This window comes from Alosa sapidissima, chromosome 5 (genome assembly GCF_018492685.1).
Source record: "Alosa sapidissima isolate fAloSap1 chromosome 5, fAloSap1.pri, whole genome shotgun sequence".
NCBI lineage: Eukaryota > Metazoa > Chordata > Actinopteri > Clupeiformes > Clupeidae > Alosa > Alosa sapidissima.
The window spans coordinates 17,638,993-17,663,730 of record NC_055961.1 but is presented as its reverse complement, the minus strand read 5'-3'; the positions used below and the strand labels follow the sequence as shown (position 1 = coordinate 17,663,730).

The following is a 24,738-nucleotide window of genomic DNA, read 5'->3' as shown; positions in this document are numbered from 1 at the left end:
AATCTAGACGCACCCTAGCGGCAGAAAATGTAATGTGGGTCTGGCTCGTCAGACATAATGTGCACCCTATTTGTAAAATTGGTTGTGAGTGCCATATTTTGTCCAAGTCAATGATGCAAAATCTAAGGGAATATTATACCTGGATTGTGTAAATTTGATAGGCCGTCTCTGCCTCTATCTTTGTTTTATTTGATTTTAGCTTTCATGATATCAACATTTTTGATAAGGAATTCCTAGTATTATAGATAGGGGATTTACCATCAAAAACAAAATCTCTAACAAATCAATCTTTGTGGGATAAAAACATCACCGACAGAACAGCCTTCGAGAACATTTTACTGGGGATATCAAGCAAGGATGTCCTTCATCAGTGTTTCATTGAATTAGGCCCACAACAACTCCAGAAGGCTCAACAGTGATACCTGGGATCCCAGAATGCCCCCCCCCCCCCAACACACACACACACACTCATGATGGATTCTCTGCCAACAAATGCCAACCAATTCTTCGGTCATTATACTTTGTTACTGTGGCCGTATCTTGAATTTCCCCTTGGTATAAATAATATAGTAGGCCTATCTATCTATCTATCTATCTATCTATCTATCTATCTATTTGATCCAATCAGCAACATAACAGCAACACAGGTTAATCAAAAGTTAAATGTGGAATGAGCAGAGCCACACACACGATTATAGAGCCCTATACAGCGACAATTGTCTCAGTTATGTTTGTGACAGGAGGCTCATGCAATGATGACTGATGAGTTTTTTTTTTAAATGCAGAAAGTGTTGAAAAGGCTGTTTCCATTGAAATGGCAACAAAGAATGTGCGAACAATTCTTTAATTAAAACATATGGTTACAGTTAAACATGTTAAAATGACACAATAACAACTGACTTAAAATGAAACAATAATAATATACATTTTATTAAAGAGAGTCAGAGGAGTTGAAAGTAACATGGTTCTCTTCTGTTGGTGAGATGTGTGTCAGTACTTTGACATAAAAGCCTTGACTAGAACCACCACTGGTGTTGCCTCCACTTTGAAAGGTCAAATGTTTCACAGTGTAGAAATAATTTACATTTAGTGAAGTGCAAGGTCAGGTCTTTCCTTGGTTGACATAATCTGGTTCATCTAGTTCATCTGAAAAACAGTTTATGTCAGAATAGCATATCATCTTGTTCCAAAAGTAATACATTATTATAATTATGGAAACCATGTTGAGGAAACATGTTTGAGGAAACAACAGATGCAAGAACTAACCCTCAGTTATCTCATTGTGCACCAGGAAATCGGCATTTTCATAATCTGATCCATCTGTAAGAATTTTAAATACCCTTATCTTGAACGTTTTTAAATACAATTTGTTAGGCTACAAAACAAGTAACAGGAACTGTACACAATAGTAACAAAGACATGTGAATGTATCAGACAAAATTACACTGTCTGTATTGTAAAAACATAGAGATTCTAAGGGATAAAATAAAATAAAAATAATGATTCAATATATATGTTTGGGGAAAAAAGACCTGAATTGGCCTCAAAAATTGTATTACACTATTCTTTGGATGACATAATCTTTTCAACCACCCCAAAAACATTATACTATGCTTTAGTGGTTAATAGAAATGTAGTATGTGTGCAATCTAAAAATGGATTAAACTTGAATCAAGTTTATTCAAGAGTCACAGAAGAAAAAGCTTTTTTTAGTAGAAAACCTGTGTATTTGTGTGTGTGTGTGTGTGTGTGTGGACATAATTGCATCTTTATTCATATTGCATCGTGAAGCCTTAGAGATGAATAAAAGAGCTAAATATTTTCTATAGAAAATGATGACGCAATTGTAAGAAATGTAAGGTCACCTACCAGATTGATGTTTGATCGAAGATGTAGGAAAGACATTTTCGTATGAGCACTGATCTGGTAGAGAAATACACTTTTGTTAAACAGGAAAGTTATTGCACCATAAATAATTTTTCCAAAACATGTTTGTGAGCTCTGAGCCCACCACTTCCACTGGTTAGAGTTAGAAAGACTAGTTTGTTTTTTCCATTCTTCTGCAGTGGGCGTTTAAGTGGGTGGGTGTATATGTGTGCATATTTCCAGGCCTGCAATATTTTTATTGGCACAATAATCATAACACAGGTCGAGTATTGGTGGGTTGCCATGTTCATGCATTCCCATATGTAAGAGGTATGGAACATAAGTGTGTGGTGTTTTACGTACCACGTACATTCTAATTTGGTATGGTGATACTTTGAGAAGTGTCAATAAGACCTATGAAGGTCACATCTGAAGAGCATGTTAAAATGTCTAAACAAAGCAGATGTCGATGCCGACTCTGACAGCACACTGTCGTGTTGTGAATATGGACACAACAAGTCTCTGTTCCCCTTCGTTCCCCATCATGAACCTAGTTACTAAATCCATGTGCAATTGGTCAGTTAGAATCACAAGCTTACACGTGTGCAATACCAGAATGAATTGTAAATAACATCGAAGAATCATAATCACTGACAGAAATGCACATCAGTCTACAACATCCATTTTACACTGGCTTTTCTGATCACTTGATTAAGAGTCTTCATTATTCAAAAAGACCCATTAGCACAGATATTTTATATTTTGAGTAATGCCATATTAATCTAGAGGATCACAGGCATGTAAAATAGAAGACAAGCCAGTCTTTGTTTTTCAACAGTAAAATACAAACTTTGTGAATTTCACGTAATGTAGCCTATACCCCTTTTCCGTGAATTTTTGTGACATACTGGAACCCATTTAGCACAAAGGGAGTACCCAATTTGTCAAAAACCACAAGCGTTATATTCGTTACGTTATACAAACAACATTAGTGCAAAACCAGACATTCCGGGCATGCATCGGCAATTTTAGACTACGGTAGCATCAAAATGTGTTTGGAGTCATTATTTAAAGGTAGAAGAACCACATTGTGTTGCTTTAACTGAAAGAATCCATGATTCCACATGGTTGTATGAAAGTGCATAAAATAAGTGTGGAACTCATATAGGTGAATTAAGAGTCTTTGTTTCTTTTGGTGTGAAATGACTTGTAAGATGTATATCCTTAACACTTACCTTCCTCAGGGTCATTTCCGTATAAATTAGTTGGAATGGGATCTCTGTGGAAGAAATATTTTAGCTCGTCATAACAACTTCTATAATAATTTGAGCATAGAAGTGAAACTGGTAAATAGGAAATGGTAAATAGGAAGATGTATGTCTATCTATATGTTTACTGTAATATGATATATATTCCATATAGGGGAGTTGAAATAAGGTTAGTCTAATGGCATCACCAGGCAAACACAGGTAACATTATTCATAAAATGGCAATGTATGTTGTAAGAGGTTTTACTTACACATAGGTGGGCTCACAAGTACCAACTAAAAGTTGATGAGGGGACACACAATAATGTTGTGATTAGGTAACTGTTAGCTGTACAGTTGGGTGTGAAATGTAAGATATATCATTTGTCATATTGAAAATGTTTAAATGATGTCATACAGAGCACCCAGAGGAACATGGTGAGAATTCTTTTTGAGGTGAAAACATTTTTAAGTTAGTTTCCTAACAATATTTTTACATTCCCTTGAAATACTTTTCCGTTTCCTTCCGTTTCGTATCCTTTTGAAAATATATTGTGAGGGAATGCAAAAGTTATTCCGAGGGAATGCAAAACAAAAATCTAGATCAGAACACTGAAAGAAAATACACTGAAATTAAAAAAAAGAAAATGAAAAGCAAAACTCACATTCTTCAATATTTTGGTAGCTAGCTTGCCCTGTTGGAAAACATTTTAGTATTTTATTTACAAATACATACAGTCATCAATGATTAATTCCCAATATATTCCCTAATAACAAAATATTTTCCGTAGGCTGATGCTTTAATGAAAATTTTAGTATAATTTCCCACTCTCCCGCCAATACAAACAAAGCCAAAGGCTGAAGCATACCTTCTGGTGTAGTGACGGCAACGTCTATGGGCCTGATAGATAAATAAATTGAAATAAACAATCTTTTTATTTAACATTTTTTTTTTTTTTTAATTCTTTTGAAAACCAAAACCATATAAATGAGTGTAACCTGAAGTTAAACATGATTAATAGAGAGATATTCTGGTAACATACTCCTCTGGTGGAGGCCTCCTGGAAATCTGATTGTGTTTCGTAACTGAAAAAAAAGGAATTATGAAAGTCCTGTATAGATAGCACTCAATCAAGACCATTTCAGTAGCCACCTGCTGTTTACTGTCCAAAAGTCTGAGGTACATGTCCTTGTTTTTCACCAAAATAGTCAGAAATATAACGAATAGGAGACATTGGTTTGAAACTGAACTGATTGATTCAACGGAAATAATAATTGCATCCTTCCATTGGAAATAATAATTGCATCCAATTATTGCTTTCATCAATAATTGCTCAAGTTTTCTTCCAAAAGCATGAAAATTCCTAAGTGACCCCAAGCTTCTGGTCATTAATGTGCATTTGGCACTTGTCTTCAGATATCGTCCTTTCCTTTTCGCATGGTGTGGCACCCCACAAGGTAATCAGCAATCATCACCTAATATGGCGTGAGAGGTAATGAGAGGCCTTGCACTAATAATGAGGTTTGCTGCTCAAGGTCCTCTCTTATGCGAATATTGGCCACAATCTCACCTGTTTTGGACCGAGTTACAGCAAACCTGCTTCCCTCGCGTTGACTATGGAAGAGAAGAATTTAGATTTGTAGACACTACATAATATTAAAAATATATACACAAGACAATACAGGTATCTTCATTCAATATTCTGGTCTGAAGGCAGATTTACATTACAGCCAAGAGGTCTTTATGGTATGAGATATGGACAGCCAATAACAGACCATTGCTAGATCTTTTTGCGGAACTCACATCACTGGTGGTTCTCTCGGATCATATAGTTGATTCTCTTCTTGTTTTATCTCTGTAAAATACATAAACATGTACCTCCGACTTTAGCGAAATGTCTCGAATGAAGCTTGTAAGATCATGGAAGATAATGGAAGGATAGTAGAGGTATTTAAATAACTGTAGCATTTTAGAAACTCACTCCTTTTCCTTCGGCACCAAAAACAAATCACATATACCACCCCCAGAGATGCGAGGGACACCACAGCCAGGGCCAACCCTTGCTGGCCTGGAGTGGGAAGCATGTTCTGGAAGGACACAAAATCATTACCATGCATCCATAGTTGGATTAAGACCATCCACAGCTGAACCAATGCTGATCCTATTGACCTATTAAATGTAGTTGAATGCTGAATTGTTGTGGTCAGGCCACCACACAGAACAAGACCTAAATCTGTTTATGATTTCATTGAGACAGGTGGCAAGTCCTCGGCACATATTGTATTGTTATAAAGATACAGCATATCTAAATGCATCTTCTATGTGTCATTAACATTTTATGACATTATACATTATAAAATGATAACATGGTTAGTCAGGGTTTTTGTCCATTTTCTCATGCTATATAGCACATGAGATATACAGAACGCATACTGAAATTTAGTCCAGTTGCACATAATCTTGAAGAAAAAATATTCATTCTATCATTCTGAAGTCTTAACGCTCTATTATTTCATATGACTATTATTTCAGACACAGAAGGCCAAAAAGTTAGATAATATTTTTATATTTTTTATCCAGGACTCTACAGACAAGTATTTAATTACACAAATATTACTTCTAAAAGCTATCTTCCTTAAGTACTGCCTTTGCAGAAAGAGCCTCAAACAATGAAGAGCATTATTACATGTTTCTCCGTTTACTGCAACAGCAATGACAATGTGAAAAAAAATCAGATATTTCAAATTACCTTAAGTTAAAAGTGGGCACTTTTAGTTTACTCCATTTAGCAAGAAGTCTCTTCCACTGACTGACTAAATGAGTGACTGACTCACAGTACATAGAAGAGAAACGCAAGCATGACTTTTTCCTGTTTCAAACTGACTACTAAACCACATCCGTGCATCACTGTGCTGGACAACAGAAAGTAGACCACCTAAGCTCTACATCTTGCAAGGTTGCAGGAAGTGACATAGAGGATGTTTCTATAGCCAACAGCCCAGAGCATAATAACTTAAAGCTATGTTTAACTTTGAAGCCTAAATAGTGTCTTTGTTGTGCATCAGCACAGACATTGGAACTTTCTGCTTACTTGTAGACATTGAGTTTTCTGTCTGATTAAAAGACATTGAGCTGAATCCATGGAGCTAATGTTACCCTTGTAGTCAGGGCTGTAGTGGAGGCTAAATGCATTTTAACATGCAGAAATCACAGTGTATTACAACACTCTAGGAACCATTTAATACCACTGGTATTGTTATAAACATCGGACAATAACCTCCACCATCATCAAACATGTTCATGTCCACCTTACCGTGATCACAGAATTCATAGTTTACCCACCTCTTATTTTACCCTGCTTGTAACAGCAGAGCAGTGTGAGGCCATGCACATCCCATTTGGATGGGTGCAGGATCTAAAAGGATATAGGATACCAGAGATCAGCGATGATCCACACATCAAGGAGCTCCTATTAAAGTTGTTTTTGTATTTTGCAGTGACGTTTCGAGCCCCTATGGCTCATCCTCAGACTTAACAAATATTATGGAGTCACCATCTTAAATACTTGGTGTGCTGATCATCTCTTGTGCCCTTGTAATAGCTGTAATAATCAGTTTTGAAACCCTGTGATGTGAAACCCTGACCTGGGACTCAGGAAGAGAGCAGAAAATGAAGACCTGAAAGACTTTGGCACCACACAATGATGTGTTGTATGGTGTCAAAGCGTGTGATTTCTCGGTCACATGATTAACAAATGTCTGCTGACTGCCAAAAGAGACTATGAGGATGCACATCCTTTTCTCTAGTGGGCATAGTCAGTGGCATAGGCTATGCTGTTGGCCATGGCATGTCTATTTCCTTAATTCAATTTTATCTATAGAATGCAGTATCTTATCTATTTTTCACAGGGACTGCACAATGCGCCATTTTGAAATTGAAGTTCAGGTTTTCAATCAGTGTATGTGTTGGCTAGTTGCCCAGTCTTAGAAAGATTAGACTCATAAAAGCTGTAACAGTGACAAACATCTCACAGGAATTTTATATTCTCATTATGAAATATATTGATGTACTTGGCATGTATGTATGAGAGGTTACACAGACACATACTGTATTAATGGCAAATTGATACAACAGGGTGAAGTGTTCATAAAGAAATAACCACAGTGTCAAAAAGTGTTGAAAATAATATTTATTGATTCTAAACTTACTAGCATACTAGCACAATGATCGGCAGCAGTGCATATTACCGATTTAACATGTTTTAATATATAGAAACTGTACATGGCACAAATAATCACATAGTATTCACATAGATAGCCCTCTCCCCCAATTAATAACTGTGTAATATAAAAGCCTTTACAGTAGATTACCACACATTGTCTTCCAGGTGGCCCCATTGCAGTTTGAAGCATGTGAGACGTTGACACTTATGTTGTCTGCCACCAGAGGGCGCAAGTCAATAAGGCTGTAAGGACAATGGAAAAGAGTAACATCAAATTAACCCGTATTATGTTCAGATTTTGCACCCTTTCAGACTGTTCGGGTCAAATTAATCAGGGACATTATTTTGCCATTTAGAATCAATATATTTTTTTTTCAAATGATTCAATTTATATTGTCTTAAACCCAATCCCAACAAATTCAGATAACATATGATTTGAACACTGTTAATTGATTTACTAGATACATTTTAACAATGTAAATGCCATTTGTTTTTGTGATAAAACTATAATTTGTATACAAATCCACTCCGATAAAGACTTGGGTGGCATGAATCATGCATATTTAGGAAAACTAGAAATCCAATTCCAAGGAATTACCAGTGCATGAAAATGCAAAATATATGATGTAAAATATCATACAGAGTAAAAACAGATAATGCAGAGATAGTTGATAGTTGATAGTTGAGAATGGTGTTGCCAAGGTAAATATGATGATTGCTATGCCAAATAAAGTGGTTGCTATGCTGATTGCTATGCTGGTGGTTGACATTGTAGCTGTGGTTGCCAGAGTAAATCATATGGTTCCTAGGGTGTTGCTAGGGTACTTATGGTGGTGGCTATGCAAAATAAAGTAGTTGCTATGGTGGTTGCTAAGGTAATCATGTTTGTTGCTATGGTGGTTGCTAAGTTATAGTGGCGGTTGCTATGCAAAATAAAGCGGTTGCTAGGCTGGTTGCTAGGGCAATCATGTTGGTTGCTATGTTGGTTGCTAGGTTGTCATCATGGAAGTGGTTGATAGGTTGTTGCTAGGGTACTTGAGGTGGTTGCTATGCTGGTTGCTAGGTTAATCTAATTGGATGCTATATTGGTTGCTAGGTTGTAACTGTGGAAGTGGTTGCTAGGCTGTTGCTAGGGTATTTGACATGGTTGCTAGGCTGTTGCTAGGGTACTTATTGTGGTTGCTATGCTGGTTGCTAGGGTAATCATGTTGGTTGCTAGGTTGTCATTGTGGAATTGGTTGATAGGTTGTTGCTAGCAGGGCTCTGAACCGGTTCAAGGAACGAAAACGAAAAACGAAAACGAACGGAATTTTACGGAATTTTACGAGGAGTGGAAACGGAAACGAAAACAAAATGGTCTTCAACTGTTCCGGAACAGAAACGTTATTCTGAAATCCACAAAACCGGTTAATAACGTTTTTTTTTGTTCTCTATATATTTTATAAAATTTCACAAAAGCATATCCTATGTCAGGGAGACTATTTCCGGTTGTGCGAAAAACAAGCCGGCATCTACACTGTTAATGTGAGCTAACAAGCCGCTATGTAGCCAACTACTGTAGGCGAACAGCCTAATAATTTGATTTCTGCAGTTTGAAAAAAATAAATAAATAATAAATGGACCTTTGGTCCAAATGTGTATATTTTGACTTGCTGTTGTAATGTAACCTATCCGTCTGCCACTTCGGATCTTAGGCCAGCTCGTAGCGTAGGCTACTGAAACTGATTTGGAAATTGTTTGTAGCCTATGCGTAATATCCTATTTTGCCTGTCCACGCCTTGTTGTTTTAAAGTCGGGATTTGAAATGTTTGCGCAATTGTAGCCTATTCTATGTAGAAGAGTTAAACGGAAAATATGAGATAGGCCTTGTCAGCAACAGACAGGTTCGTTTATAAACAGGGTTGGAATTATAGCGCAAGCCTTTGAAGATCTCCATATGGATAAAACTTAGGCTACAATCAGGTAAGGAGTTTAGCACGTATCCAGAAATATTTTTGATAAGAAATTATTTATAGGCATAGGTTAGGCCTACAGTAAGTCTGGCTATGGGATGGATAGCCCATCTGAATGTTTTTGGATGCCGTCTGTGATTTATTATTTTTGGGCATAGCTACGGTAGGCTAAATCAAGGGGAAATAATGAGTACGTCTCATCTAAGGTAAAGTCCACAAAAATAGACTTGATAGGCCCGTCGAACACTGCCGGAACTTTAAGAACGAACGATATTTTGCGTTCCGAACCGGTTCAGGACCGATATGTTTGTGGCGGAACGCATGCAAGAACGAAAACGTTAAACATAGGCCTACCTGAACCGTTCGGAACGGAACGTTTGAAAAATAATTTCGTTTTCAAGCCCTGGTTGCTAGGGTACTTGGGAAGGTTGCTAGGCTGTTGCTAGGTTATCTGTGGTGGTTGCTATGCTGGTTGTTAGGTTAATCTCATTGGTTGCTATATTGGTTGCTAGGTTGTAACTGTGGAAGTGGTTGCTAGGCTGTTGCTAGGGTACTTGAGGTGGTTGCTAGGCTGTTGCTAGGGTAGTTATAGCAGTTGCTATGCTGATTGCTAGGTTAATCATGTTGGTTGCTAGGTTTTAACTGTGAAATGGTTGCTAGGTTATTGCTAGGGTACTTGAGGTCATTGCTAGGTTGTTGCTAGGATATCCATGGTGGCCACTATCAGAAAATAAAGGAGTTACTATGGTGGTTCCATAGATATATATATACATAGATGCCACATTGTCTGTTGAGTTCTATTAGAAGGAATATGTCAACGCAGCTGCCATATTGGTAGGGGCAACACTCGCCCGTAAATGAATGGAGATTTCTGATGAGCTGAAGGAGTTTTGGGCTATAAAGTCCTCAAACTCATAGATATTTCAAGCGATGGGCATACATTATATTTCATAGTTAAAGGTAGATAAACTACATGAAGAAAAAATATCACTATTTACGAAAACTGCAAAAAAAGTTCCTGTGAAATGTACAATAAACTACTGGCAACGATTGGCCAGTAACTTATAGTAATACGTTCCCAGTCATTTATTATGTGTTTATATTTATTCTGTGGTCACAGTATTAGGGAATCATGCTGTAAAAACAATAGGCATAACAAGTATATATAGAACACATTATTTTACAGCATCGAACCCCATAGCCAGTCACTGAAGGAACCCCACATAAATCCTCAATCTTCAGGCTCTTGCTCATGATACTGGTGAAGGACAGTAATTGAAGGGCCTATACACAGGGAATTTACCTATACACTGTCAGGTAGAGTTATTTATTGGTGAAGACTTGAGGGTGTTTAGAATGCTTAGGAATAACATTGTGCAGCAGGATCCCACACTACAGAGGGTAAAGACTGCAGGAAAGCAGGAACTTCTCGGGCTTGGATTAAAAAATTGTAGCATGTATGTAAGTGAGTGAGAGAGAGTATGTGTGTGCCAGCATATGTGTCTGTCCCCTGCGTGTGTTTTTGTTGTGTGTATGTCTGTTTCAATTTTTGTTTGTGTGTGTGTTTTAGTTTTTGTTTGTGTGTATTCATGTGTGTGTGTGTGTGTGTGTGTGTGTGTGTATTTTTGTGTTTTTCTGGACATCTGTGTGTCTCATTGCATATTCAGGCCAAACATCTTGTGAAGGAGGATGTAAATGTGTAGTGGGACGTTAGTATGTGTACTAGAGCCCGTCTGATATGGGATTTTAAAGACAGATACCGATTTTCATATTTGACAATATATAATATCGTCCTATTATTATTGGGGAGAGGGGGGTGTTTAACGTAAAAACGTTAACATAGCTTTTTACACACCGTTAACAGCAATAAATTGCCTGATACTTTGTGTGATTGGAAAGGGAAATTGCATGTAAGATAATGTCCATACTCTCATGTGACTTATGGCTGATTCGGAACTCCACCGCGGCCTGTGCGTTGCATGTCTGTTCCATAACTACTGTGGCGCGATTCATGTGAGCATGCATATCAGAAAGTATCTGATGTGGCGCTGCTGCAGACAGTTTGACTATTAAAACATCTCTTTACTGTCTCTTTTGGCTGGAAACACTGGCGTGGAAAATAGGCGCTATTCCTATTGGTGCATGTTTGCAGTGCAGCAATGAAATGACAATACTGGAAATTTAGATGAAGGATCAGTATTTGGCTTTCCTTTTCTTAATTTAAAAATAATTATCAGCCGTTATAAGTGCCTATACCGATAGATCAGCAAATAGCTAATATCGGCACACCGATTTATCGGTCGGGCTCTAATGTCTACCAAGTTTTTTTTTAGTATTTTTTAATTAACATGTTTTTCACTGAAAATAAGCTAAAGCCATAAAGTGTTTGGCTGAAAAACACTATTCTTTTATAGTTTATAGTCAATTTGACCCGAACACCACACAAGGGTTAGTGTTTACTTCCACCATCAGTCTATGGTATGCGAGATGTGGCTGTTTTAGTTTTATAGCCTTTTTTACAATATGTAGATGCAGTCAATGCAACATTTTGACCGTTTGAAACATGAAATCCACTTACCCCTTTGGATTTGCAGGTGCCACACAGGCAACCGAAGAGGCCATTGATCATCTGGATGGAGCACAGTATCGTCTGCACACCGCTCACTGCCACCAGAGTGCTAAACAGAGCTATATTGAACCTGATCACGTTGTCAGGTGCAGAGCACAGGAACCAAGAGTCCTGATTATTAAGGTAGCTGTTTTCCCTGAAATCGATAGAGAAGACATGGGGATATGTAGTTTAATGGGTGCTTTGGAAAACCTTTAAGTGAAACCATCTGAAAGAAAGCAACACCTGCACAGCATGCACACAATGAAACACTGGGGAACATAGACCTACGTACACACTGTTGCATCCACCAGGTTAAAAATGAATGGGGCTGCCCATGTTTTCCTACATTCACATCACATTTGTCATAGAATATCTCGTAAGGTAAAAGAACTAGGCAACAACCAATCAGGACATGAAGTGCCCATCAAACCTAAAGTGCAGCTGGCAGTATACAGTAGAAAAGAGGGTTAGTCAGAGAATGTAAGATATGTGGTTTACTGAAAAGAGGGCTTCCTTTGAGTGCAATGAAACTGAGTGATTCAATGGTAACATGTTTCATTATGCAGTCATTTTGTTGATTATAGATTTGATTACATTTCTATAACCCAGAAAATACCCAACATGAGATGCAGAAATTACATTGAAATGTTAAGACAGTTTATATCTCGAACGTCTTTACATATTCACATGCCTAAAATACTTTGTTCGTACCCCAGTACAAATATATTTAGACAAAAAACTATACTGCGCCACTATGACAGACTATTTGAAGTAATCATGTACATCAAGAAAGTTCAACACAATATCTTGCTCAAGAGCAATTCTAAAGTAATTCAAATCTGGCTGGGGGTGTAGATTATCATAACTGAACATATGTTAAGACTGAGGGAGATTGTTCTTACTTGTCTTTAAAAGGAGTCATCCAGATTAATCCTACTCTACAATATGGGCCATTGACTAAACCGAGCATGGCCACAACGAAACTGTAGAGGGCACCAGCAACCCCAACAGCAGCAAATGCAATTGACAGGAACATCTGCGAAGGCAACCACAGGTCAAACAATAAGGGGCAGGTCCACATTATGTTCTGAGTCATGGCTATAGTTTATTTTATGTGTGTCAGAAAGAGCGAATGCACATCGTGAATACCTCTCAGCAAGGTGTTGGTCACAGAGTGATTATAAAATAAAAAAAGGGAGAAACTCTACAATCTGTTTACTGCAAACAGTTTCTACCTCTCAGCAAGGTGTTGGTCACAGAGTGATTATAAAATAAAAAAAGGGAGAAACTCTACAATCTGTTTACTGCAAACAGTTTCTACCTCTCAGCAAGGTGTTGGTCACAGAGTGATTATAAAATAAAAAAGGGAGAAACTCTACAATCTGTTTACTGCAAATAGTTTCTTCCTTTTTTGTTTTAGAAATGTATTGTACAGCACACCCTTCATCTGATTCAATGAAATTGTTTTAACGTAACCTAGAAGCGGATTCCACGTTACAGATTGTTTGATTAATGAAAAAAAAAATCATAACAATGATGAAGGCATTATGTATCTGTTGTGGGGAAAACATGTTGAGCTCTGCTGAGTTTAGACGGTCCACAGTCTTTATCTAATTCCCTGCTAATTCTCTCCCATCAGATAGCCCATTTGAATCATGTGAAACACATTCTCTGTCCCCTCCAGGACAGATATCTTCCATTTTGTCTAACGAAATAAGCTTCTACCTGCATACCAAGAGACAGCAATTATTCTAAGCGTGTGCACTTTGCATTGTACACGATTTTAAAGGTAATAACATTCTTTATCACATCCAGCGGTGTAGTCTAGTTTGGTGTAGTGGTTATACTGTGATCACTGATCACATCCACAGGACGGATCATTTCTACTTACCCCACAACGGTTAGCACAACAACCTCCCTTTCCTGTCAGATGAATGTGTATTGCTGGTATTAAAACCTGTGAGACAGAAAGACACAATAAGTAATAATTGGTTAATAATTAACAGAATTTATTAACTGTGTCTTCACAAAGAAAGAGTCCAAAGTCAGGTAACCGAATGTGCTTTTTGGTATTGAAGGAAAAATAATTTTCTATTTTGATTTTCAATAATGAAATAGTCATCAAAATAAATTATTTTTATACATTTTTTCTGAAAGAAGAGTGCCTTGTTAACTGTGTGTTTTTTGCTTGTTGTTGCACTCTTATCAATTACAATTCTTTCACACTCAAAACAATTGTTCAAACACAATAGTCAAGTAGTGTGAAATAAATCTAAAAAATATAATCTATTAAATATAATATAAAAAATAAATCTAAAAATAAATAAAAGTAGAATTGCACATAGCAAGAAGCTGGTCTGAGGGCAGATCTGACGTTGTGCTCATCTCACAGTTTCTACCATTTTTATCAAAAAAATATTTAGAAACAATCAATGGTATTATCTTAATATTCTGGCATGTTTAAAATATGATGGTCGAAAGTGGCGTTCCGATATCTGGAAATCTGATCTCACTATGGGTTTTTGTTCACAATTCGGCCCCCCTCACTTTCAAAATATCTCCTGCGCCCCTGGTCATAGGCTTTTGTTTTCATTCACATTTTTGGGCAGGTTTTCACTCACAGATTTTCTAGTGGGATTTTAACAGCTTCTTTAGAGACCAAAAACTTGGTCTGTTGCAAGCTGCATGTTTAGAGACAGTGTGGAATGCTCTGTAACTCCTCTCCTGACCCTCCCCTAAGAATTAATGAACATTTCTTGGAAGAGTCTGAGTCTAAACTACAGGAGGTCTTGAAGTGAGACAGGAGAGGAATTCCATAGAATTCCCTTTGAAAGATACAGTTACTGTTATGCTGTACATATTTGCAAAATGTAGACTGTCTTTGAAACCATCCTAAAAGACTGTTTCTTTGAGTAGATATGACTTTCAATCAGACATAAATTATTGAAGAAGTAAAGTAAATAAACCACAAGTGTAACTGTGTAACTAGGTGGATACACCTAAAAATGTTACCGCTAAGTCTGACATTTGAATACTGACCACACTAAACAAACAAGAAGTACAGAACATCTGTGTGAATGTACTATGTTAATCATACACCCTGCTGAATGCACAATCTGCATTCTGACAGTCTGAATGAGAAGAAAGGAGATTTGCATTTATAGGTGTGTGGGTGAGGTCTTTGGACTCACCATGATACCTCCACCGATGAGGCCTCCCATGTACTTGACTTCCTCTGTGAGGTATCCATCTTTGGCATACTTGACGTCCCAGCCCGGGAAGAAAAGGAGAATGTTGCAGATGATCGAGGTGAGCGCCAAAGGGTACAGCGACACTCCGATGAAGCGGGCACACTTCCCCGTACACATGTCGGCTTTGGCTCTTTGTGGAGTGACCAACAAGGGTGTACAAACACTTCCACGCGACCGCCAGATGGCCTTTGACCCAAATCCAGAACTTTTGGTGCTCCAAGGGGGATTTCGATCGTGTTTCCTTCTTGCTGTTGCCCAGGTCAGTTCTGTCTGATAGCAAAAAGACGGAGTATGGGATAGTGTGTGTTCAGCTTGGCTTGACCTCTCTCTTCCACTGCTGTCTGCCTCTGACTCCACACATGTGCTCAAGATTAGATATGTGGAGCAGGGAGGGGCGGGAGTGAGCAAGACTGAGTGATTCGGTGTGTGTGTTCACATGATCGGGGTGAGAGAGGGAGACTGAGAAAGAAAGGGAGAGAGAGGGGGAGAAGGGAGAAGCAGAAAGAGACACAGAGGGTGTTTTGTGTTTGAGCAGAACAGCAGGGTTGGGGCGAAGAGTTTGGAAGACTCAGCTTTTTCTCCACCCATCTCTTGAAAAAACATGGGGGGTTTTTAGGCCTATTTAGTTTGTTTATTTGGAATTGTTTCATGTTTTATTTAATAAATGTTATGATAAGTACCTTCTTTGAAGGCACACTGAAAAAAGTTTGCAAATATCTTGGCTCAGAACAGTAGAGCCAAGAGACAACGTCAAGCACATCTTACTTTTTTCTCTCTGTTGTGCAAATTAAAGTATTGTTATCAACTGACAATCAAAAGCAGATTAACCCTAACCCGAACAGTCACCTTCACCTTCACTTGCATTGTTTTTTAATACACCTCTGTGTCCAGATACGGACAACACAGTTTTGTATAGTTTCCTTTTTTTTTATTTGTTACACAATATGTGTTGAAAATAATACAACTTGCGTTGAAAACAACACAACTTGCATTGGTTTTTTAACACATCTCTAAGTCCAGATAGGGACAACACATTTGTTTTAAGAATGCTGCTTCATATTATTATAGTCTTAAGCATATGGACAGTTATAAAGTGAATGAAGTTAAGGTGAGCATGATAACAGAATGAACAGAGCTACACATACATATTGCAATACAGTTGACATATAGTACCAACAAGAGATTACAAAGTGAGGGTCAACAGGCGGTCACTCGTCATGGAAAAAACTGACAATTAAGACAGCTGACATCACAAGTGGTGAGTCCTCAGACACTTCTTCCAAATAACTCGAACATCTCTTACCACAAACGAGGAAACATTGGTTTGGGAGTTTTCGTATTCACAGTGTTGGTATGCTGTGGGTGGAATATGCTGGTGCACCTGCAGAATTAAGTAATATATGAAAGCCCTGACTCATATTTACTATAAACTGATACATAAAATCTGACCTCCCTGATGTGACATCACCCATGTGTTTAATGAAGACCTGCCGGCGATATGTTTCTCCTTTGCTCCTAGCAGGCTTAATGTCATGGTTACTATTGTGGTTAGTGACAAGGCAGTGATGGTAAACATATGGTAAACTACACTGTGTCCTTCATGACTTACAGTAGACATTTCTTTACACTGACTTGTCTATGGGAAGTGCTGTAAATGTGTAATCTGTGGACTGTGCTGTTCTCCTGAGGACGATACAGATGGAGTGGTCATCAGTTCAGCAGAAGACGAACTGGCAGTCAGCCAAAGAGAGCTGCAATAGATAAATGGCTTTGTGATTAGGCCAGCCATGTTGGCATAGTTCACTGACACCAACAATGTACAGCTGAAGATGTATATGGGCTTTAACACTGTTAACTCTATCACACACTACTCATTCTAGAGCAGTGTTTTGAATATCCAGCTTAAAGCACCTAAGCATCTAAAACTACATTGTTCTCTAAATGATTTCCAGTTTGAACATTTACATTAGGTAAATAAACGGATAGCACACTGGTGATGTGTTGTTTGTGAAGCTGTCTTTTATTACCAATGTTCCAATGTTTTATTACCAAAAGTTCCGCCGCATCCATCATCCATTCCATCCATCGACTCTGAGTTCCATCACTTTCAAAAAGAACTAGCAATGACTAGAGCATTGTCGTGGATGAAATCACAATGCTGGAGAAGAAGCGCTACATGAAAACAACACCCCTGGGGAACCAAGAAGCCTGGACAACATGATGGGATGCTACCATGAACAGGCGCCTCAGCTGGGCAGACATCTGGAGGACACCGCAGAACAGGCTCAGCTCCTTCCTGAATCTCACCCGGTGGTTTGAATAAATGTAAATGATTTGGAGGCAATTAGGCTGCCTGCCGCGGCAGCAGGAAGGCAAGCATCCAGCACATCTTATCAGGATGCAAGGTGGCACTGTCCTAGAGACGCTTCAGGTGGATGCTTCAGGTCATGGTTAAGTTGGCTAAGGTCCTGGAGAGATGTACTGTAATGTGGTAGCAAATCGGTCTCCAGAGATGGTATAGCCTGTACTGACAGGATCCGTTACACATGGCAGTACACTCCAAGCATCTGAGAAGAGCAGAATGTCATTCTGTCATCCGGAGAAAATGTTGATGGACCTCAGGAAGAAGCTGGTCTTCCAAGAGAGATCATAACAACCACTCACCGACCAGACATCAGGGCCGGTTCTCGCACATTACGCAAGTTGCGTAGGGCCCCGCAAGTTAATGAAGGCCCCCTCCCCCGTCTCCCCTTGAGTTAAGCTATAGTGACAAGTATACAGTTATAGCGACAGTGCCTCATACATTGAGAAGATGAACATGAAACCGAATTACCATTCAGGGCATGAAAAACGGAAGAAACGTCACAAGAATGAACAGCAGGAACAGCAGTCGGGTAAACTTGCGTTCGTTCCATGGTTTGACGTCAACATGCAGCTCTCCAGTGCGTGTTGCTGGCCTAGCCTACATGTAGGCCTACCTAACAGGGAAGTGAATCTGTCTACGGCTTGCTTGCCAGCCTTTCCTAGTCACAGTAGGCTACTTTGCAAACAAAGTTGTGAAATATAATCGCATATTACGTTTTTTTTATGCGGGCAACTGGCTACATTTTTGAAAAAAATAACAGCATCTTTAAATGTGTTCACGTGCAGCTTGGAATGAAACTAACAGTTTTTCAGCAGAAACTTGCAAGGACCCGTCTAAACTAATAGGTGATTTCACTTCCCATACATTTTTAAAATAACTAAATTGGAAAGTAGCCTGTATTAACTTTGATTCGCTGTGCTGCATGGACAATAGATGCACATCGTAAATTAGGCCTATATGAAGTATTAAAATGATTGTTTAAAATAGTCTACGTTTGAAAAAATATTGAAATAATATAAGAGAATCAGGGGAGCCAGTTCACAGCCTATGTCTTTCCCAAGTAGCCTACTACAGACACACAGGTGCAGAACAGTCAGTCAGTAGGCTATAGCACAACCAGACCCTTACAAAAAAAATAACTGCATTATTACGTGTCAAACTGCAGATTTCTGAGTATGAAAAACACTATACAATATTTGCAGCTCTTATGCAGAAAATGCAATATTTTAGACGCAGAAAACTGTATTGTACTGCATAGTACTGTACTTTACTACAGAAATGCAGTATTTTGGACATGAAAATACTATACTGCACTGTGGCCTACTGTAGTATAACTGAACTGTAGGCTACTTTGAAAAAACTGCAGTTATTTTTTTGCAAGGGGATATGTGCAGCAAGCATCAAAAGCAAACAGTCCAGACCCTTTATAGGGAAAAACACATATATTTGGTAACATCCATAGACATCCAAAATGGGGTGGGATGATTGTATTGGGAGCACTGAGATGTCAGATGATACTGCAAAAAAAGGGTTACATTTTGGCGCTCAGAGTTCAGGTAGGAGGGCCCCTTAGCAGGATTTTGCTTAGGGCCCCATGGAGGTCTGAACCGGCACTGCCAGACATCATTGTATGGTCCAAGGTATGGTCCCCTGGGAGGAAGGTTCAAGGTCCAATTTGGGGCAATGAGCCATTGTTTTACAGCCAGAAGAGAGAACACATTCATAAACATAAATACAACATGAAGGCTCACCAAACAGCAGGGGTGGACAGTAACTAACTAAGTACATTTACTTGATTACTGTACTTAAGTATAATTTTTTTTGAGTATCTGTACTTTACTTGGCTATTAATCTTTTTGGAAAGTTGTGACTTTTACTCCACTACATTTGAAAGGCAAATACTGTACTTTTGACCCACTATTTTTGAAATATGAGCATGAGTAGCCTACTCATTACTTTTAACCACATTTGATTCTTTGAATGCAATAATGTGATAAACCATCTTCAAGTTTATTTTTTTCAATAGTCCAATTTGAACTTGGCTAAATTGCCTTTGATAATGATGGTGACAACAGATTCTTCATCAGAACATCCTCCATGTAGCCTGGGAGAATCCAGATGAACCTGTTAGCAATTGAGATTTGAGAAGTGGTATGGTGTTAACCAGGCTATCCTCCATGGTCATTGTGAAATTCAAATCAGGTAAATCAGGTTTATATAAAATATTGGAATCAGGTAAATCAAGTTTAAAGGCCAAGTATACTTGTGTATACAAGGAATTTGGTCTCTGCATTTATCCTATCCATGAATTTGTGAAACACACAGAACACACACAGTGCAGTAAGGGGTTCCCCCGCCCACATTTTTCCTACTGGTCAGAAATCAAACCGGCAACCCTTCAGTTTCAAGACCGAAGCCCCAGGCCACGGCTGCCCCTTAACCCTGTGGGGCACGGATGCCAGGGCTTTGTGGGCAAGCAATAGCCCAACTGCTCCATGGTGCTGGAATGACAGGCTCAAATCTGTGGAAAGTCATGAAGGAGCTGGGAGAAGAAGCAGAGAAAGCAAGGTTCTGGCTGTGGTTCTGAAGGAAGGACAGCAGTTGGGGGTCAACACCCCAGTAATGGCAGGTGCAGGGGGTGGTGGGAGACATCCTCTACGTGCCACTGCCCCCCTGCTGGGAGATGTACTGGTACGGGGGGCGAAATATCCATGAACGGCAGCCTCCAGCTGATAACCCTGCAGCTGACCTAATGACACCGCCGGAAATGCTGCAGGTTTAGTGCCGAAGCAGGATTCAACATCTCACCTCAAGGATCTAATGACCACTATATACGTGCATGTTGAAGTATAAATATATGATATGAGGGGAGGGGATGGGAGAGATGGCTGAAGTTGGGCCTGCTGCATATGCCCACACATGATGTTTCTTAGGAACCCGCAGTCAAATGATCAACTTTGAACTTTCTAGCTGTCCATTTATTATCCAAATGAGAAACAACTCTGTAAATGGGAAACAAATGGCTCCAACCAAGCAATACAATATTCAATTCAGCCAATCATCACATTGCCTGAGGAGCATGGATGGGCAGGGTGCTCCTGATGCAATGTGACGAATATTGTCTGTCGAGCTGAAATACAAACAAACTTTTGTCAGGACTGAATTACAGCCAATTTAGTAATTCAATATTTTGCGACAAAGGAAGCATATTGGATCAGTCACTAGAACATGCAGCTTAGCTGTCTCTCTTGCCTTTTGTTTATTTCCTTCACCATTGTCTCTCTAACTGCACCTGCTCGTCACATTGACAAGTGATATACTATAGGGACCAGATGATTTCCTGCCAAATGTTGTCTGTTTCTGTCACTGGCCAGCTGAGGTCATATTTCATGTCCTTATGCTGGCATTGGCTAACAGTTCTGTTTTTTATTTTCATTATTATTCAGACACATTTTCCTTAACATCATGGGGTCGTCTCTGGAATATTCCATTGGTAGTGACTCGGTGCCGTAGTCATCTGTGTGTGTATGACGTTTTTTTGTAGTTTTGTAATGATGAGTTTACATGGTAGCTGTGTTGGCCTTATCAGTGCTGCAGATGCATAGTAGCAACTCTGTTGACTTGCGAGTTGGAAAAATTAAACTTCGATCAGGCCAATCACATCGTGTATAGAGTCGATAGGCGATTAGGCGGGCTTAACATAATGATGGCAGAGTTGCGACAGTTCGGCGTGATCTCCCTGCTACTTGAAAACAAAGAAGATGGATGTTGCTGTTGGCGAACAGCGTGACACGAGTTAAGCTTTTTTTAAGTTGGCAAAAGTTTGAACCACCGTCAGATCTAGCAGATGCACATTTCAGTATTCATGTCACAGGTTCAGTAGTCGTGGTTATGTGCACTTAGTTTCCAACAATTAGTTTATCCTTAAATTTTGGCTGTAATGAAGCACTCCCCTGCACCCACACACAGACTCAGAGAAATAGGTACAAAAATACAAGTCTTTATTTTACTGTTCATTGATATTCATAGATAATATAATTTAAAAAAAGTCCAATGTCAATTCTTTGGCCCTCCACTCTCCTAATCCACTGTCGACCGTGAAGAGAGTCCAGTCCGTTCCTTTCTACCGGAGGCCTAAGCTGGAACACCTGACAAACACACACACACACACACACACACACACACACTTCTGTCATACAGCACTTGGGGAAGTTTAACCCTCCACACGAACACCGGGTGGCACTACAGGAATTTGAGGCTCACAACCCTTTAATACAATAGATCCCCATACCCAAATAAATATATATTAAGGAGCCCCCGCTAGTTGTACTCCACCCGCTACCCACGTCAGCGCCAATGCTCTGCTCACTACGTTACACTACCCCCCCAATCCTGCACAAGCAAACCCGCACTCAAACTATGAATAACGCTAAACGGAAGGGAAAGGCCACTTAGCTCAACATGGGGGGAAAGCTCCACACTTCTCTCCCCCCAATGCAGTTGCGTAAGGGAGGTGTAATTCCACACTGATCACTGGTCCGGCAGCCTGTCTATCGTCATTGAGCGTTATTCCAATGTTCTCCCCAGCGTCGTCGTGGCCAGTGGCGGTCCAGATCACGCAGTCTGCTCCCCTTCTCCGGGCTCCACCAGATGCCGTTCTGCGTTTAAACTGCTTGTTTAGCTGGCGACATAGGCCGTCCGCCGGTCCTTTAGCGATCCACCACTCCAACACTCCAACACTGCAACACACAAAGACAAGCCAGAGACAAGGCACCAACTCTCCACAGGCATCTTCACCCTGGCTTATCAACATACCTCTCGCCCCCTTCCTACCAATCAAGTGTAATCCCATAACTCAGTGCAATTAGTAATCAGTCATCAGCTGATAAGCTACAGCTGATTTGTTTACATGAGCGCCAGCTAGTCCGTCACTCCACTACTTCCCTACCTATGGTTCCTAGTCTCCACCATATGACATTCACTTCTGGCCCCCATTCAAAAAAGAAACTACAGGATGTAGCCTGACTTTTAGCACCACCAAAGAGGTTATGCTTTTCTGGTTATTTGTTTGTTGGTGTGCATCAAATCTACTTTCACTGGTGTTGGAGTTTGCTGTTTACATGGGATAGGAAAAGCTATATACATAAAAAAAAAACAAGGGCCTGCACCAGGTGTTCTTATGTGTTACATTTCGGATGTATACTGCTTTAAATTCTATATTCTAAAAGGTTTGTAAACCATTTTTTTCAACTATGCATTTTGTCCACACAACCCACAGCCCAGTATTGCACATGTGTACTTCATATGAAGTCAAGTACCACACCAAAGTAAATACTACACAATCTCATGGGAGGGAAAGGAATTACATGTGAAGTTAGAAAAATGTGGCTAGCTGATGTTTTTTACATTCCTTGACTCCGTAATTGCTAAAATAATATCATGCCTGCCTTCAACACTTATGCATTGTGCAAGTCATATGATGTATACATATATGTCATATGGTAAGGGCCTGAGAGTTCTGTGTAAGTTAACTCCTTATTTACTGATCTAATATAATATAAATGAAATCCTTCTCGTTAACGGACTCAAACTAAACTGTCCTACGCGTATGGAGTACAGTATAAATGGCTCATGGAGTCCCCGTGCTCGTTGATCTTTCAAATGCAGTCAAATACACAAACTCCCACTCTGGAAACAGGTTCAGGTTACTTTAAGAAGCAGTTTCAGGTTCAGGTTACTTTATATTGACTCACAAATTTGATTCGCATTTTATACGTCATATGATGTATGTTATATGATAAGGGCCCGAGTTCTGTGGAAGAGTCATCCATCTTGAAACACATTTTACACAGAGAATATAAAGCATATAGCAAAATCCTCAAGGTTCCAACCATTACTAAACTACTAAAGCTACCAGTGTAAATAAGTAAATGAACACTATCATGGACGATATTGTTAAGACTTGTTCATCTGAGTGACGTCTGCTGGGGAAAAGCTGTTTTTTGAAGCTGCTTTTTTCTGCACTTCTGAGCTTTGTTTTGTTCTGCACCCATTATACATTGTAACTATTTGCTGTACAAGGACGCTGGGCAAAGATGTAACACACTAATCAGCCTGCTAAAACAGTCAACAACTTACTTCAAAGAGTTTCTGTTCTTTAAAGTTTCCAAACTATGACACCAAAGAAAAAGATTTAAAGAATGATTTAATTAAAGCACAACATGTGGTAAGAGAGGTGGAGATTTTCAGACACTGCTTCACAGATCACGAACATGAAAATGGCATGTTGGACGACAGATGTTTATGGTCTGTTTTACAACCATAAATCCCCATGACAACTCTTTTTTTCATAGCAACTGGTGAAATAAACAATAAACAATGAACCTGTGTCTGCAGAGCTGCCCCCCCCCCCCCCCTCCCATTGGTGATGTGTCCAAAAGGCAGGCAAAGTACATCTTGGTATAACCCAAATTAGATGGGCGTCACAGCAAGATTACTCATTATGTTGAAATGCACCAATTGCAGCACCCATAATGGATAGAACTTTACAAAGTTTCGTGAACTTTGCATCTTCTCATCACAAGGTGGGGTGGGGGGGGGGGCTGATTGGCCTGGTAGTGCAATAAGCATACATGTACACAGCTGCACCCATAGGCTACCCCACATAATGTTTACCCAAAAACGGAAAAAGGGGGAAAAAACTTTGACGAAACCTCTATGCCCATATTCCACTGTGGAATAATAACTAACCTTAAAGGTGAAATCAGCGATTGCGCAAGAAGTCACATTTGTTTATGTTTATGTTTATATTCAAATTTATTTGCAGACGCTTTTGTCCAAAACAACGTACATCAACCAAGGACCAAACAAAACACACCAGAGAGGAAGCTCACCCCACCCTTCAGTATTCCCAGAGAAACTACACACAGGGTTTTGTTTTGTTTTGTTGGAGCACAGGCTGCCGCCACTTTGTTTCCAGTTTTCTGAGCCTGGGCTGCCAGGTTTTTTACTCACAGAATGGGGAGCTAGTGGATTGTGAGGAGATGATTGCGGAATGTGACAAAAAAAATGTATGGGCTTGGAATCGCTTACGATCGCCGACTAGGCTACTCCTTTAAAACTGATGCCAAAGGAGGTTATGCAATACAACTTACTGTAGGCCAATTGGCCTGTATTTTCTGTGATATGCTCCGTAGTGACAGGAATATACAACAATAAGTATG

At 39.4% G+C, this 24,738-nt stretch overlaps 2 protein-coding genes across 3 annotated transcripts; both read right to left on the bottom strand.

Annotated features, from left to right (window-relative positions):
- Positions 1–827: 827 nt before the first annotated feature.
- On the bottom strand, positions 828–5,984 carry si:dkey-183i3.6 (LAT2 domain-containing protein). Of its 2 annotated transcripts, XM_042092698.1 has the most exons (12): positions 5,864–5,976; positions 5,096–5,201; positions 4,918–4,969; positions 4,685–4,728; positions 4,157–4,199; positions 3,983–4,014; positions 3,779–3,808; positions 3,386–3,410; positions 3,102–3,145; positions 1,870–1,923; positions 1,267–1,320; positions 828–1,146 (listed from the first exon to the last, which is right to left on the bottom strand). In XM_042092698.1, exons 2-12 carry the CDS (start codon positions 5,196–5,198, stop codon positions 1,103–1,105), a joined length of 525 nt encoding a protein of 174 aa, XP_041948632.1. In that variant the 5' UTR covers positions 5,199–5,201; positions 5,864–5,976; the 3' UTR covers positions 828–1,102. The 2 variants fall into 2 exon arrangements, with proteins under 2 accessions (XP_041948632.1, XP_041948633.1); XM_042092699.1 differs by lacking the exons at positions 4,685–4,728; positions 4,918–4,969 and having other exon boundaries at positions 5,864–5,984.
- Positions 5,985–7,288: 1,304 nt separating this feature from the next.
- tm4sf21a (transmembrane 4 L six family member 21a) lies at positions 7,289–15,519 on the bottom strand. Its single transcript, XM_042092697.1, has 5 exons — positions 15,091–15,519; positions 13,791–13,856; positions 12,802–12,935; positions 11,867–12,053; positions 7,289–7,579 (listed from the first exon to the last, which is right to left on the bottom strand). The coding sequence occupies exons 1-5, from the start codon at positions 15,265–15,267 to the stop codon at positions 7,571–7,573; spliced, it is 573 nt and encodes a 190-aa protein (XP_041948631.1). The 5' UTR covers positions 15,268–15,519; the 3' UTR covers positions 7,289–7,570.
- Positions 15,520–24,738: the final 9,219 nt, after the last annotated feature.

What these genes read in the sequence shown, in the direction of transcription:
- tm4sf21a (XM_042092697.1), bottom strand. Translation starts at nt 15,267, where the DNA reads ATGTGTACGGGGAAGTGTGCCCGCTTCATCGGAGTGTCGCTGTACCCT. An exon ending in TCATCGGTGGAGGTATCATG is followed by an intron (nt 13,857 to 15,090) that starts GTGAGTCCAAAG and finishes TCTGTCTCACAG; the next exon opens with GTTTTAATACCAGCAATACA. An exon ending in GTTGTGCTAACCGTTGTGGG is followed by an intron (nt 12,936 to 13,790) that starts GTAAGTAGAAAT and finishes TTGCCTTCGCAG; the next exon opens with ATGTTCCTGTCAATTGCATT.
- si:dkey-183i3.6 (XM_042092698.1), bottom strand. Translation starts at nt 5,198, where the DNA reads ATGCTTCCCACTCCAGGCCAGCAAGGGTTGGCCCTGGCTGTGGTGTCC. An exon ending in TGCCGTCACTACACCAGAAG is followed by an intron (nt 3,809 to 3,982) that starts GTATGCTTCAGC and finishes GTTTTCCAACAG; the next exon opens with GGCAAGCTAGCTACCAAAAT. An exon ending in CTACCAAAATATTGAAGAAT is followed by an intron (nt 3,411 to 3,778) that starts GTGAGTTTTGCT and finishes ATCAACTTTTAG; the next exon opens with TTGGTACTTGTGAGCCCACC.